This window comes from Pongo abelii, chromosome 1 (genome assembly GCF_028885655.2).
Source record: "Pongo abelii isolate AG06213 chromosome 1, NHGRI_mPonAbe1-v2.0_pri, whole genome shotgun sequence".
NCBI lineage: Eukaryota > Metazoa > Chordata > Mammalia > Primates > Hominidae > Pongo > Pongo abelii.
The window spans coordinates 139,476,401-139,494,060 of NC_071985.2; the positions used below are offsets into that span (position 1 = coordinate 139,476,401).

General features: G+C 38.1%; 1 protein-coding gene across 5 annotated transcripts in view; it reads right to left on the minus strand.

Annotated features, from left to right (window-relative positions):
• Nucleotides 1–17,660, minus strand: part of FNBP1L (formin binding protein 1 like) — a 99,164-nt gene that overhangs the window by 47,660 nt on the left and 33,844 nt on the right. For all 5 annotated transcript variants that reach the window (XM_002810596.5, XM_009247768.4, XM_054554145.2 and 2 more), the window contains exon 2: nucleotides 33–148. In XM_002810596.5, coding sequence (XP_002810642.1) covers nucleotides 33–148 — 116 coding nt within the window. The remainder of the gene's footprint in view (nucleotides 1–32; nucleotides 149–17,660) is intronic.

Here is a 17,660-nt window from a genome sequence, read left to right on the forward strand (position 1 = left end):
CATTCTAAAAGCTGAAAAAAAAATTAACTTACCTCAACTGTTTCGCATAGTTCTGTTCAATTTCTATCCTCTCTTTAACAAATTTGGCATATCTTTCCAAGAAGTCAATTCCCCATTGTGTATGCTTGTCTAAGCTGTCGAACTGATCCTAGAAAAAGAAGATAAAAATGCATTTTTAAAAGTCTAAAATTTTATCCACATATATTTTTAACAGCTTCTAATATTTGTACAGAGAAGCAATGAGGTATAAAAGGAAAAACCCAGGCTCTTCTACTAGTTCCCCCACTTCATCCTTTAAGACCTAGAAATAGGTCCCTAAGCATAAATCATGCTACTTTATGCCTGAATGTCTTTACAAACATGGCTCTCCCAGTTGCAACACCCTCTCCTGATCAGCTTTTTGCAGTCAACTCTTCCCCAAATCCCCCCTACCCTGGCCTTTGAGATTCTGTTCAGGCATTATGTCTGTCAGAAAATGGTCCTAAACTCTCAGACTTTCTCCAGGTCCCCAAGGCTCCCTAAAATTACTATCTTATTCATTTGCTATACTATATTGAGGGCCAGAATCATGCATCATTCAACTCTGAACTCCCACAGCCTAAGCACCATGCTTGGCACCATAGCAGGTACTCAGTGAAGAATTATTTAGCTGGACAAAATCAAACATAACTGAGTTCAAATTCTGGGATCTGCCATTTCTGAGATGTTTGAAACTGGGCAAGCTAACAAGGCTCCTTGAATGTTTTCCCATCTTAAAATGGAAGTCCCATCACCCACCTAACAGGATTGTGGTGATGTTATTAAACATGTTCTGCAATGCAGGAAACATGATAATGATATATAATAGAGTACCACTGTCCTACAAGGCTCTTTCAGTCCTCAAAGATGCCACCTCCTGTCAGAGAAACCATCATTTCCCCCTTGCTTTAAGAACAAGCTCCAAATTGACTAATAACTTGGTGCTGTCTCCCTCTCTTATATCAAGTCTGCAATGCTGAAAAAAATTCAAGTATCATCCCTTTCCATATTTACAGCTTGTTTTAAAATCACTTGTGGTTTAGTCACGTTATTTACAAACAAATTATCTCCTTTTGCCTTTTATCTCTTTCTCTACCTTAAACCATCAAAAAAAATTCTACTCCTAAAAGCAAGTTACCACTCTAATTCTATTCTTCCAAGAAACTTTCTGATTATCATCTGGTTTCCAAAATATATTTGAATACAGCAAGAAAATGCACTGCTCAGTAAACTCAATCTGCATAATATGAATTATTGTAAATTAGAATTTTCATCAAACTGAAACACACTCAATGAAAAACAATTCCCAAAAAAAAAAAAAAAAAAACACTTCAAAGCTGAAACAATCTTCCTTTATTTTTCTAAATTGCTTCAAAGGCTTCTCTTCCCACAATCTTCTTCACCAAATTTTATATTACACTTCTTTATCCTCTAGATTAAGTCTCCAAATTTTAAATTCCAAACCCCATCAGTAAAAAACCTGAACAAAAACAATTATATGTAGTTATTTATATATTAAATGATATACTATTGAATTATGTAGTTATGAAATCCACAATAGAAATTTTAAAAAGAGATGAAAATGAAATGAACATTATTTTTAAACAGTTTTTTTTTTAACATATTTGACAAACAAAAGCCTTTGAGCAATGATTTATAAAATATTATGGCCAGGCGCAGTGGCTCACACTTGTAATCCCAGCACTTTGAGAGGCTGAGGTGGGCGGATCACTTGAGGTCAGGAGTTCAAGACCAGCCTGCTCAACACGGTGAAACCCTGTCTCCATTACAAATACAAAAATTGGCCAGGCGTGGTGGCACGCACCTGTGGTCCCAGCTACTCAGAAGGCTGAGGCAAGAGAATTGCTTGAACCCAGGAGGTGGAGGTTGCAGTGAGCCAAGATCACGCCACTGCACTCCAGTCTGGGCAACAGAGTGAGACTCTGTCTCAAAAAATACATATATATGATTAAGAATATTTTTAGTGAGGGCAATAATCAAATATGTTTTATTATTTATAAACTCCTAGTTCAACACTTAATGGTAAAGTAATCTGAAAGTATTGGTTCTAAACTATGATATCTAGTTTCTAGTTGTTGCCATAGCTGGGTAAACAAAAGACACCTCATAAAGATATAAAGTTCTCAATGCAAAAAATTTACTGTTGCTATACTTTCTAATTTGTTTTTCAACCTACCTGCCAATATGCAAAAGTTTATGTTAAAATTTGGCCAATAAATTTCTTTGATGCCAATTTGTTATTTTTGTAAACTAAACTAAATCAGAAAATATTAAACTTTTTATTTTTAAAAAGTAAGTTCAGGCCAGGCGCACTGGCTCACGCCTGTAATCCCAGCACTTTGGGAGGCTGAGGTGGGCGGATCATGAGTTCAGGAGATCAAGACCATCCTGGCTAACACGGTGAAACCCCGTCTCTACTAAAAATACAAAAAAAAAATTACCCGGCATGGTGGTGGATGCCTGTGGTCCCAGCTACTTGGGAGGCTGAGGGAGGAGAATGGCATGAACCCAGTAGGCGGAGCTTGCAGTGAGCCAAGATCGTGCCACTGCACTCCAGCCTGGGTGACAGAGCGAGACTCCGTCTCAAAAAAAAAAAAAAAAAAAAAAGTTCAAACCCCACTGAAACTAATTGTGATGATTAATTTTATGTGTCATCTGGGCTGTGCCACTGTGCCCAAATATTTACTTGGTCAAACATTATTCTGGATGTTTCTGTGAAGGTGTTTTTTAAATGAAATTAACATTTAGGCCAGGTACAGTGGCTCATGCCTATAATCCCAGCACTTGGGAAGGCCCAAATGGGAGACTCATTCGAGGCCAGGAGTTCGAGATCAGCCTGGGCAACACAGCAAGACCCTGTCTCTACAAAACATAAAAAAGGCTAGGTGGCTCACATCTGTAATCCTAACACTTTGGGAGGCTGAGGCAAGAGAATCTCTTGAGCTCAGCAGTTCAAGACCAGCCTTAGCAACATGTTAAGACCCAATCTCTAACAAAAAAAATTTAAAAATTAGCCAGGCATGTTAGCACATGCTTGTAGTTCCAGCTACCTAGAAGACTGAAGTGGAAGAATTGTTTGAGCCCAGAAGGTCATGACTGCAGTGAGCCATGATCACTGCACTTCAGCCAGGGTAAGAGAGCAAAACCCTATCTCAAAAATAAATATTAATAATAAATAAATAAATAAAATCAGTCAGGTGAAAGGCGGAGGTAGGAGGATCCCTTGAGTCCAGGAATTCAAGTTACTGTGAGCTGTGACTCTATCACTGCACTCCAGCCTGGGTGACAGTGAGATCCTGTCCATAGGAAAGGAAGGAAAAAGAGGAGAAGGAAGGGGGGGGGGAGGGGGAGAGGGTAAGAGGGAAGGAAAAAATTAATATTTAAATAGGTGCGTTTTAAGTAAAGCAGATTATGCTCCAAAATGGGTGGGTGGGCCTCATCTTATCAGTTGAAGGCTTTCATTGAACAGACTGACCTTCCCCCAGCAAGAAAGAATTCTGCCAGAATACTGACTTTGGTCTGAAACTACAACTGTTCCCTGGGCCTATCCTGCAGATCCCAAGCTTCCACAATCACATGAGTCAATTTCTTAAAAGAAATTTTTCTCTATATGTGTATATATCCTGTTGATTACCTGTCTCTAAAACACTGACTTTACAACAAGTAAAAGATTTCTGTTTCTAAGAATTTTAAGTGTACAGACAAAATAATATTTGTAGGTGACATAGACCATTTTCAGCAACAAAATTATATAATGAATACATTTCCAAATATTCTTCATCAAAATGCTTTCTATATAGCTCAAATTTCTTTGGAAAAGCAGATATTCAGTCACCATTAAAACTTCTCTTTTATCTTGAAGGGACAGATTAAATTTTCTCAAAAATAACTGGTAGGTAAGCATACTAGTTAAAGAAAAATGTCCACAAATTTGAAACAGCCAGAAGATAAATAGCCAACCTGTATTAAACACAGATTTTTCAATTGTCTCTCCCTGTTTCATTTGGAAACACTGTAAATAGTCTTAAAGGTATTATTTTTATAAAACTAACCATAATAAAAATATAACTTAATACTCTGTGGACTTCCTGCTTTAGTTTTCTTTGCATACCTACAAATGAAGTGAATAAATTCCAACCTTATTCCAATTTCCTTTTTAAAATTTCAGCCAACACACTACTTTATCAGTGGTTAATACATTTACTGTTAAGAATAAATCTTTTTCAACATATCTTTCCTTTAGTGGGTCACAAAAAGGCAGTTTTAAATACGACTACTTTATTGAAACATTATTCATTATTGAAACATAATCTAGACATTATAAGCTGAGAAATGTTGGAAACATCTGTACTTTAATGAAACTGTACAACAAACTTTCCATGTGAAATCTTTCCTAAAAAGTATTTCTATTTTTCCATGTGGCCTAAGAGTATTTGCTGAGATAATTTATTTTATTGCCATATTTTACACATATAATATCACTATTTTCACCACAAAAGAAGAGTTAGTGCTACCAATTGATACCGTTTGGCTGCGTCCCCACCCAAATCTCACCTCAAATTGTAATAATCCCCACATGTCATGGGATGGACTTCACGGGAGGTAACTGAATCCTGGGGGCGGGTTTTTCCCTTGCTGTTCTCATGACAGTGAATAAGTCTCATGAGATCTGATGGTTTTATAAAGGGTAGTTCCGCTGCAAATGCCAATGCTCTCTTGCCTGCTCCCATGTAAGACGTGACTTTGCTCTTCATTAGTCTTCCACCATGATTGTGAGGCCTCCCCAGCCATGTGGAACTAACTGTGAGTCAATTAAACCTCTTTCCTTTATAAATTATCCGGTCTTGGATGTCTTTATTAGCAGTGTGTGAACAGACTAATACAGCTACATAATAACAAATATATACATTTGGTCTCCACCCCGATTCCTGACACAGAGCTTCTAAAACCCTTATTCCCTGAGTCTTAGGGGTAAGAGCAGCATCTTTTGTTATTCATAATAACCCCCTTTCAATCATACCTAAATTTATGCTAATGCGGTGACTTTGAAGGACAAGGGCTGGTTGGAGAGGAACCAACCATGTGATTTGAGGGTTGAAACTTTCAGTTCTCCCCACCCCCAAGCCTCCTGGGAAGGGAGAGGGAGAAGGGATGGAGATTGAATTCAATCAACAATAATTAATGATTTAATCAATCATACCTATGTAATGGAGCCCCCACAAAAACCCTAAACCATGGGTTTGGAAACCTTCTGGGTAGGTGAACACATCCACTTGCAGTGCATCTCAACTCCACAGGAACAGAAGATCATGCACCCTGGGTCTTTCCAAAGCTTACCCTAGGTACCTCTTCATCCAGCTGTTCATCTGTGTCCTTTATAATATCCTTTGTAATAAACCAGTAATAGTAAATAAAGTGTTTCTCTGAGTTCTGTAAGCCATTACAGCAAATTATCAAACTGGAGGACGGGGTCACAGGAACCCCTGATTTGTAGCCAAGTCAGTCAAGTACCATAAGTCCAGGACCTGCAATTGATGCTTGAAGTCCAGGCGGTATTATGGAACTGAACCCTTCAACTGTAGGATCTGTACCAACTCCAGACAGATAGTGACAAAATTGAACTGTAAGACATCTAGTTAGTGTCCAGAAAGTTGAAGAGCTGGTTGTTCAAGTGGAAAAACTCACGTGTTTGGTGTCAGAAGGAACACTTTTTCCTTTTAGCAAGAATATGTCTAATAATGTACTTACTGTCTTTCACCACTAAGTTCAAAATTTCAAGAGACTTTCCAGTAACCCATATTCATATCACAGCAGCATTACAGAAGCAACCCACTTGTCCATCAACAAACAAGTGAATAAAGGAAATGTGGTATATAAATACAATTAATATTATTCAGCCTTAAAAAGGAAGGAAATTCTGGCACATGCTACAAAACATGGATAAATATTGAAGACATCATGCTAAGTAAAATAAGACAGAAAAGGACAAATACTGTATGATTCCACCTACACGAGGTACTTACAATAGTCAGAATCAGAGAGAAGGAAGTAGAACGGTAGGTGACAGGGAATAGGGGTAGGAAGGAATGGGGAGTTATTTAATGAGTATAGAGTTGCAAGATGAAGATCATTCTGGAGATTTATGGTGGTGATGGTTGTACAACAGTATCAATGCACTTAATGCCACTAAACTGTACATTTAAAAATGGTTAAGATGGTAAATTTTACATTGTGTATTTTACACAGTAAAAAAAATCTTCACCCCTCCACCAAAAATAAATTTCCTGTGGTTCTACCTATGCATTCACCATCATAGCTCACTGCAGCATCGAAATCCTGGGCTTAAGCCATCCTCCAGCCTCAGCCTCCCAAGTAACTAGGACTACGGAGACGCCCCATGGCTCACCGCAGACTCGACCTCCTGAGCTTAAATGATCCTTCCAGCTCAGCTTCTCAAGTAGCCGGGACTATAGGCACATATCACCAAGCCCAGCTAATTTTTGTATTTTTAGTAGAGACAGGGTTTTGCCATGTTGCCCAGGCTAGTCTCAAACCCCTGAGTTCAAGCGATCCTCCTGCCTTGGCCTCCCAAAGTGCCATTTCAAATAACCGTCTCAATAATTTCTTACAGGGGGAAGGTCACCTCTAGTCCATATGATTATATAGACATTATATCTTTCTTTGTTAATAAACATTGTTTACGTTTTATTCTCAAACACATTAAGAAGCATCACCCTGGCCATTTCTTATCGTTTGCCTATATTCACATTAAAATATTATATTTAATCCATGGTTTCTTTTTTATATTTTATTTTTTAGGTTTTTAAGAGATGGGGTCTCGCTCTTTCACCCAGGAATGTAGTGGCACCATCATAGCTCACTGCAGCGTCGAACTCCTGGGCTTAAGCTAATTTTTAAAAATACTTTGTAAAGACGAGGTCTTGCTTTGTTGCTCGGTCTGGTCTCGAACTCCCGGCCTCAAGCAATTCTCCCACTTGGGCCTCCCAAAGCACCAGGACTACAGGCGTGAACGACCACACCCAGTCCAATCCATGGTTTCTTTATAGGAAACTTTTTAAGTCCAAGACAAGACACCAGTATCAACTCACATTTTAAATACTAGTAAAGTATCCCATTTCTTATTTTTCAGATAACATATAAACAGAAGTTCTAAGCTCTTTTCTCCTTATGTCAGTGGATCATCTTGTGTGCTCTTCTTTGAAGACCCATGCATTTAAATAATGCATTATCCTTTATCTAATTTTTATCAAGTCCCTCCTACCCTACTAATATGGTTTTACTGGCGTTTCTCTTCTTGTTGTTATCTCTTCCACCACTGGTTCCCATAAAGAATTCATTTTCTATTTATCACTTTTCAAGCTCTTTCAGGATTCTCAAAGAAAAATTACTTCATCTAAAAAATAGATATCTAAGACCTGTATCAGACTGTTTTTAAAAACTAAATGTCATTCTTATTTTCTCCAATACTCAAAATCATGCATGCTGTGATTCCACAGGATAGAACTTTAGACTATATCTATGTATTAGCTCTCTCCAAAAGGTATTTTGAGAGTTGGTCACCATAACAAATGCGTAAAAGCTCAGCTAATCAGAATACTGAGAAAGTTAATCAAATTTCATTTTTCAGTTACTGATGGTTAAGTTACAAATTATAAAAATTATTTAGATACCATTTTTAAAAGTTTTATATTTATTTATAACTGACAAAAACTGGATATATGGATACAATGTTTAATTGTTAATGTTGATTTAAAACTCAAAATAGAACTGTACAAGTAGAAAACATAACAGAAGCCTATAATTGTGTTAAGTATATTTGATTAAGGTTGTACTATACTTTTAAAATAAATAAAAGCCAACTTCAAAAAACAGCCATCAGCTTTAAAAGGCACCATAAAGGTAAAATATAATACAAGTTTAGCTACAAGTGAAATAAATTCTCCTCTTTGTAACAACTGTGACCTGGCAGTAGCTCATGCCTATCATTCCAGCACTTTAGGAGGCCCAGGTGGGAGGATAACAAACAAAAATTTTTTTTACACTAGGTTATGGTGGCACATGCCTGTAGTCCCAGCTACCGGGGAGGCTGAGATGGGAGGACAGCTTAAGCCTGGAAGTTCAAAGTTACAGAGAGCTGTGATCATGCCACAACACTCCAGCCTGGGTGACAGAGCAAGACCCTATCTCTTTGGGATGGGGAAAAAAAAAGTCATTCAGCCTTTCTTTAGTGGTCACGCTATTAGTGATCAAATAATTCCAGAAACATGAGAGAAGAAGGCTGGAAAGCAAGGAATGGTTTTAGTCACCACAATATAAAGTAGAAAGTTTTTAAATTAAAATTTAAGAATCAGCCAGGCATGGTGGCTCACGCCTGTAATCCTAACACTTGGGAGGCCAAGGCAGGCGGATCACTTGAACTCAGGGGTTTGAGACTAGCCTGGGCAACATGGCAAAACCCTGTCTCTACTAAAAATACAAAAATTAGCTGGGCTTGGTGATACGCGCCTATAGTCCCAGCTACTCTGGAGGCTGAGGTGGGAGAATTGCTTGATCCTGGGAGGTTGAGGCTGCAGTGAGCCATGATCGCACACTGCACTCCAGCCTGGGTGACAGTACAAGACCCAATCTCTTAAAAATACATAAGTAAATAATAAAATGTAAGAATCAAAGTCATGAAGTCTTAGATTGTCAAAAGTAACATCTTCTAACCTCTTTATTTTCAAAGCCTGAGATCATACATCCTCCCACTCCACATCAGCAAATACTTTGGGACTATGGAAAAGGTCAAGGGAAAAGATCATGACAAACTAAAGGAATTAAGGTGAGCAGTATTCTGAAATCATCTGTAAGTTAGAAATAAAGAAGAATATTAAGTCATCAAAGAGGCATCACTTCCCTATTCTCTCTACCTTTAGCATTGTTCTTATTCCTATGGATTTATTCTAGATAGAACCCGGAATAAATTACTAGTTAGTAATTTCAGCTAGTTGGACTTACTCAGAGTCCAACTTCCTCATTTCCTTGTCTTAAATATCCTCTCACTTCCTTTTCCAACACATTCATTCTTACCATAGCTTGTGTGAAATCAATCTCTGTATCAGTGGTGAGCTCTAATTTAAATCTTATTATCTTATATGTAAACTCAAGAAAGCTCTTTTCTGTTTCCTTTGGGCATTCTTTTTTAATTTTGTAAAATATTTAAAGTTATTTTACTGTATTTACTTAGAAACACAAGGAAAATATTCTAAATTAAAGCGGGCATCAGCACCAACATAAATGTCCACTTTATGTAGTATAACTCAAATTATATGTTGTTCCAAGGTTCTACCGTATAGTAATGTGAGGCAATAAATATTATGTTTACTCAGTCTTCTTGCTTTTATCTGTATGTCTTTAATGTAATTTAATTTAAAAGAACTACTTTATGTATCACTTTAGAAGTCACTATTAAATATTCAATCCTTGTTTTCCTAATTACTTTGATACAGCCTTGCATCCAAATGAAGTCCCAATAAAGTACTTTTTGGTAAAAAACCAAGTGCCAACATCATTTTAAAAATACTTTCTTCACTAAAAAGCAGAATAATGACTTTGCTGTCCTAGTTTGGACTTGCTCTATGGCTCTGACTTTCTGCCAAAGTTCCTCCAGCACTTCTGAATACCAAACTACCACCAAAAATGTTTTTAAAGATCTAACACAACTGACTTTTCTCCCTCTTTAACTCTTATGGACTGCAGAAACTTTTTGTTTCAGTCTCATAGAGCTAAAAAACCAACTTCCATTCAGGATCAACCATGTCTATCCTCAAAGAAAACTGAGAAATATTGTAGAATTTTTAAAAAAATCAATTTAGTTATTTTTGGTTTCTCATGCTGTTGTTTTTTTAAAGACAGGGGAAAACTCCCATATTTGGGAAACTCCTCCAAGTCTTTTCATTTAAACTTTTTCTTAAATTTAAATTAAGGTCTTAGTGACTTCAAAATCTACCCAAATGATCTTTCCAATACCCTACTGCAATTTTTTTTTTTTTTACTTCTCTGTGATTTTCACTTCCACTCCACCTTAGTAAGTCATTCCCATGGTCATCTCCATTGTCATTAGCAATAACTGCCTTATGAAGTAGGAAGAATGTCAACTTATTTCTCCCACTCCACTTCCCTGCAATAAATTTCAAGAATGTCTTTCTCAGACAGCTAGCCCTGTCAAGTCACTCCCTGAAATACCCCAAGTCCAACAATTTTTTGGCCCCACAGAGACCACAACCCACTGATCCCAACACATCATTATTATTATTATCCTTCACCCCCTCCTGTCGTCATTTCCATCTTTATACAGCTTGGATTCCCTAAGCCGTCATTATAATCACTCCTTCCAAATATACTCACTGTCCTTGCCCCTCTCTAGCTTTGCCAAATTTCAACCCTGATTTATGGTTAGATTTCTACTAACCCTTCCTCATGCTGCTGAAGAAAGTTGGAAAAAAGAAAAGAAAGAACCATGCTGGTTAGTTATACTTTGAAATTCATGTCTATTACCTAGGGGACTTTAATACTACTTAGCTCAAATCCATTCACTACTTCATTATCCTAGCCAACTATCTCATACCTTATTCTTTTCCTTTAAATTTACACCATCTCCTAACCATCTCACTCTTAGCTAATAACCTTGCCTCCTACTTCGCTAAAAGAGAAATAGTCAGAAGGTAACTCCTTGTTCACCAACTCTATTTTTTACCACAATACCTGCATGTTTTTATTAGGCATTCCTGGTTATTAGTTCGGATAAACTGTCCATACCCCTAATACTTCTGCTTACCTGGAGAACTAGTGCAGTTACAAGTTCAGTTGTTAAAACGGTTAAAACCCTGGGCCTACATATGTTTCATGTATTCCAGGAAGAGCAAAAAGCTGAATAAGCAAGCCACAGCTGGGTGAGCAAGAGGGGAGAGTAGGAGATATTGGAGTGTGCAAGCGCCAGAATACCAGTTTATATGCCCTATCTTCCACCATAAGGACCTTGGCTTTAACCCTGAGTTGGAAATACATTGGAGGGTATAACCTCCAATAAACCTGGCATGATCCAATGCAAGTTTTTAAATAGATCACTGGAGTTTCTATGTTGATTAAAAACTAGCTCAAGGTCCACAGACCCACCAACCCTGAACACATCTATCTTGACTGATCTTGGAAGCTAAGCAAGGTCAGGCCTGGTTAGTATTTGGATGGGATACTGCTTGGGTATACCGGGTGCTGTAGGCTTTTTCTTTTTAAAAAAGACAAACAAAAAATACACACACACACACAATACACACATACACACCCCGAACTCACAGCACACACACACACACCCACGCCCCCCCGAACTCAGAGCAAGGGAGACCTTATAAGGAGGCTACTGCAATAATCCAGACCAGAGATGAGCTGGTTTGGTCCAGAGTAAAAGCAGCAGGGTAGTGAAAAGTGGTAAGATTTTGGATATATTCCAAAGGTAATGTTAACAAAATTTTCTAATGTTTTGAGCATGGGTTGTAAAGAAAAACAAACATCAATTTTGAGCCCCATGAACTAGAAGGATGAAACTGCTTTAAACTAAAATAAGAGATCAAGTATGGGCAATGGGAAGAAGAAAGTTTTGGCTTTAGACAGTTAAATTTGAGATGTCCTTAAGACATCCAGGTTGATATGTTGAGTAGGCAACTAAATACATTTGTCTGGAATTAACAGAAGTGGTCCTGCTGAAGATACATGATAAAAAAAATTACCCTGGACATGATCTCAATTAAGCCTTGTTGCACACCAATATTCAGAGGTCAAGGAATTGATGAAGAACCAGAAAAGGACACTGAGGAGTGACCAGTGAGGCACAAGTAAAACTAGAAAAGTGTGGCATAATTTCTAAGAAGACAAATGAAGATCACTACAGTGATGAAAATCTTAATCCTGAATTCAGGGCATTTATGGCTAGTTAGGTTGACCTGTTAACAAGATCTTCCAAGGTCTTCTAAGGAGCCTCATTCCCTTATATGATTTTCTCTTTTTCTGAATTTCCACCAGGCCTGGAGTCAAAAATCTCTGTCATGTGGTTGGTTAGTGAAAACTTATTTGTTCTGCTTTCCTCTATCGAATACAGTGACAAATTAAGTATGATGAAAAATGAGATGCCAAACAGGTAGTACAGCCTAACTTTGTAACATTTCAGACTGTAAGAGTTGAAATGTACTTGACAAACTATACACTCAGTTTGAACACTTTAACTGACTTACCCTGATTATCCAAATCAGGCTTTCTTGGATGAAAAGAAAGTGATAAGGGAGTAAAGAAGGGGCAAAATCAAATCCCAGGTACCCACTGTTACAGACATGAAACAAAACAAACAAAATTAAAAGCCAACATTTGGGGGGGAGAAAAAAGAAGCCAAATGAATAATGTATTATTTCAAGGAGGAGAAAGTGTTCCACTTTGTCAGGTGCTACTAAAAGTAGTAAAAAGACTGAAAACTGACCACTTTAGCAACATGCAGATCACTGACTGCCTTAACAAGACAGTTCTGTTGAAATAATGAGGGCAAAAGCCTGACTGAAATGGGTTCCAAAAGATTAGATAGAAGTTGAAGACAGTAAGCATGGACATCACTTTTAAGGAATTTTGCTTAAAAGGAGAGAAGAGATACGAAAAATAGCTAAAGAGAAGAGTGGGGTCAAGTGAGGGTGGTTTTTAAGATAAAAAATGATTTTATTGCTAATGGAAATGATCTGAAAGAAAAGAAAACACTTAAGTGTAGAAGCAGTGTTCATTGCTGGAGCAATGAGCACTGAGCCTTTGCTAAGAGCATGAGCAGTTCAATTACAGTAACAGGAGAGAAGGCAAAGTAAGTGGGCATAGGTCTAGACAGCTTGGTAGATGTGGTAGTAGGAGCACGTGGAAATTCTCCTACGATTGCTTCTGTTTATTTTCAGTAAAACAGAAGGCAAGGTCAATAGTTGAGATTTACTTATTCAGAAAGTCTTTGAATTAAGTTAAAAATTATTATTATCAGTTAACTGCTCTGAGATTCACATTCCTCAACTGTCAAATGAGAACACCTGTGCTGCCTACCTTACAGGGTTGTTGTGAGGGTCAAATGAGAATGTATGTGAAAGACCTGTAAACGGTAAAGCACTTTAAAAAAAAATATTCTGCTACAGAGCCACATTTTACCCATTATTTTCTTCATCTTCTTGAAAATTATGGAATTATAGAAGAGTGACATTTTTACATCTGAAATTCTAATAACTAGCTGGGCACATCTCAACATGCAAGTGATTCTGATTTTTTTAATTCCAAAGTAACTGTATTACACCAAAATAGTGGTACATCCATGCAATAAAGGTATATAAGACCAAACATCAATGCTGTAATAACTATACATGAACAGTAGGCTAACATTTTCTCTGTTCACTTAGAGCTTTTAGTATACTAAAAACTCTAAGTACAGAATCCATTTCTAATTCTTTGCATCTGCCACCTAACCCAGTGTCATTTACTAGCACTTGATCTCTGAGCTTCCTGTTCCACATCTGTAAAACTGGAGTAATTACACAACTCTAAAGTGAAAAGATTAAATGAAATATAAATAATGCGGCCAGACACGGTGGCTCACGCCTATAATCCCAGCACTTTGGGAGGCTGAGGCAGGCAGATCACAAGGTCAGGAGTTCGAGACCAGCCTGGCCAACATGGTGAAACCCCGTCTCTACTAAAAATACAAAAATAATCAGCCAGGCGTGGTGGCAGGCACCTGTAATCCCAGCTACTCAGGAGGCTAAGGCAGGAGAATCATTTGAACCCGGGAGGCAGAGGTTGCAGTGAGCTGAGACCACACCACTGAACTCCAGCTGGGCAACAGAGAGAGACTCCACTTCAAAAAAAAAAAAAAAAGAAAGAAAGAAATAAAAATAATGCATTTAACTTAGTACTTGGCACTGGTAGCTATTACTATTCATTTAATGCAACAAATAAATGAGTGCTGAGCTTGGCACTAGGGATGTGAGTAAAAATATACTTAGTGGAAAGCAGAGTTATCAAATAATCACTTATCTTTAATTTCACTAGCTAGTACCTCCAGAATGTTATATACAGTAATGACTGTTAACAATTTTTAGTGGTCAGCTTTGTATGACTGAACTTCATACAATACATAGGTTTTATGTCTTCTAGCAAACTCAATATATAAATGTATTCATTAAAAAATTAAATTACAGGATAACTGTTCTCTATAGGAGTCTTTAAAATAGTATATGTTCTTAGGACAATTAAAATGATTTGATTAATCCAAAATAAATTTACAAACTATCAGAGCATATCTGTTGTGTGAAGTAAGCTCTATCTGTGTAGTATATGAGCCATCTTCCCATCTTCCCACATGGCTATCTTATTTCACAGTTCTTTGTAATTTGGAGATCCTACTACCTTTGTTTCCTTTTTTTTTTTTTTTTTTAGAGATACGGTCTTATTCTGTTGCCCAGGCTGGAGTGCAATGGCACAATCACAGCTCACTGCAGCCTTGACCTCCTGGGCTCAAGCAATCCTCCTGCCTCAGCCTTCCAAACAGCTGGGACTACAGGTGTGTGCCACTATACCCAGCTAATGAATTTTATTTGTAGAGACAGTGTCTTGCTACGTTGGCTAGGCTGGTCTCGAACACCTGGCTTCAAGGGATCCTCCCACCTTGGCCTCCCAAGGTGCTTGATTACAGGTGTGAGCCATTCCTCCCAGGAGCTGTCTTTCATTTCTGTTTGACATTAGCCTCTCTATTGTTCAGCACTCCTCTGCCTCCCAACATCTCAAACTTGAGCCCAGGGTCATTCAGTAGTTAGGGTTAACACCATAACTAGAGTTTAGGATTAACTATTTTAAATCTAGTTTTCTTTATGTTATACTGTTTAGCCTTTGCTCAGATTCTCAAGTCATTTGCTTGCATCATTATCCCTGCTACCTACCAACCTAGACCCACTTCCTGCCAGGAGTTCCTCTACCCTCACACCAATTAGCAACACAGTTTGGTCCCCCTGTGCTGACATTTTATCCTGACATCAGAGAACATAATTAGCAAACAGGAGATTCATGAACAGAACTAGTCTTTGTGTATAGGCACTCATATTTTTAACATGAAAATTCTCTAGAACAGTGCTAAGCATCCCCCTTTGCACCATCTCTCTCTGATTTCTTGGCTTCTCACTGGGCTCACTTTCCATTTTACTCTAGTCTGCTTTCCCCTTTTCCCTTTCTGAGACTCAATCTACTTGGTGACTACAATGTTTAAGTATGAAATCTAATCATAGGCCTTTATGGCAAGAAGAGACTTCAAAGATCAGTTTCTACTTACAGATGAGGAAACTGAAGCCTCAAGATTAAACTATTTGCCCAGCCAGGCGTGGTGGCTCACGCCTGTAATCCCAGCACTTTGGGAGGCCAAGGCGGGCGGATCACAAGGTCAGGAGTTTGAGACCAGCCTGCCCAACATAGTAAAACCCCATCTCTACTAAAAATACAAAAATTAGCCAGGCATGGTGGCGCACGCCTGTAGTCCCAGCTACTCAGGAGGCTGAGGCAGGAGAATCGCTTGAACCCAGGAGGCAGAGGTTGTGGTGAGCCAAGATCACATCACTGCACTCCGGCCTGGGCAACAGAGAGAGACTCCATCTCAATAAACTATTTGCACAAAGTAACAGAGCTAAGAAACAGCTAAATCAATGATGCAGATGTCTTGACTTAATTAGTTTTGTTCCCTTGCATTGATGCTTTAAATCAGTTCATTTAGTTAAGTAAATTCTCTAAGACTATTTATTATTTGGAAAGCAAATAGGCTTTCTGGCTCTAATCTAATCTGAAAGGATACTTAGTTCTTGGTATATTCATGGGAATAACTCCAAAGAGTGACCTCATACTATTCTTAGCATATAATTATGGTTAAATATTGAGATAGTTTAGTTTTATCTATATATGGTCTATTATATTTTGGAAGAAGCAACACTGATCTAGACAGAACTCTTATGGTTCATTTTTATCCATAATATCAAAAAATCTTAATATTTAGGATTAAGAAATTATGATTAATGTAGTCAATTTCATGTAATAGATAGATGCATATTAATTTAATCAGAAGTCTCCATGATCCAAAACAGCAATATTCTGAACATATATATGAATAATTTAGGCTGTGGTTTATTCTTTCATGACTTACTGTGACTGTAATACTGGTGGGAGGCACTGAGTAAAAGGGAAATGATTAAGTAAATGAATTTTCCTGCACATCATCATTAACTAGGCACTATTAGTGGCACGTTAAATTTTGTCCTTTTCATATTGACTCTATATAATTCTTTATTCAACATCGAAAACTTGCCTGTGACCCGGTAAGGTGGTTGCTACTAGCTTTCCTTTCCTTTTTTTTTTTTTCGAGACAGGGTCTCACTCTGTTGCCCAGGCTGGAGTGCAGTGGCACCATCACAGCTCACCACAGCACCACCAACTTTCTGGGCTGAAGTAGTCCTCCCACCTGAGTAGCTGGGACTACAGGAGTGTGATACCATGCCTGGCTACTTTTTGTATTTTTTTTTAGACAGAGTCTCGCTGTCATCCAGGCTGGACTGCAGTGGCACGATCTCGGCTCACTGCAAGCTCCGCCTCCTGGGTTCAAGCCATTCTCCTGCCTCAGCCTCCTGAGTAGCTGGGACTACAGGCGCCCGCCACCACGCCTGGCTAATTTTTGTATTTTTAGTAGAGACGGGGTTTCACCATGTTAGTCAGGATGGTCTCGATCTCCTGACCTCATGATCCACCCACCTCGGCCTCCCAAAGTGCTGGGATTACAGGCGCGAGCCACTAAGTTTTTGTATTTTTTGTAGAGAGCGGGGTTTCACCATGTTGTCCAGGCTAGTCTTGAACTCCTGGGCTCAAGCGATCTGCCTGCCTCAGCCTCTCAAAGTGGTAGGATTACAGGTGTGAGCCACTGCGTCTGGCCTGCTACTAGCTTTCATTTCAATAAATCGTTACCATGCACAGTACTGTAAATGAATACATAATTTCAGACTTTTAAAAATAACTTCATTTTAAGAATGATTCTTATTTTTACTCCTAAAAGAGCACTAGAGTGAACCTTATGCTGCACATGAAGTAATTACAAGCATTATATTTATAAAAAATTTTAAAGAAAAACTATTAAAATTCTTAACTTGACCTTTAACATTTATAATAAAATGGCTCTAAATGGAAAAAGAATTTCTTTTTGCTAATGTAAAATAAATCATGTTTACAGTAATAATTAACGGATATACTAGGAGAAAAGTACACACATAGAGGAAGTTTAGCAGCTAAGAAGAAATGAAAATAAGGCAAACAAAAAAATTTTCAGGGTTGTGCTTGTGTTTATTTGGTAGATTTGTTTGTTTGTTTATTTATTTATTTATTTATTTTTGAGACAGGGTCTCACTCTGTTGCCGAGGCTGGAGCACAGTGATGCAATCACGGCTCACTGCAGCCTCCACCTCCTGGGCTCAGTGATCCTCCTCCCACCTCAGCCCCCCGAGTAGCTGGGGCTACAGGTACACGCTACTACGCCT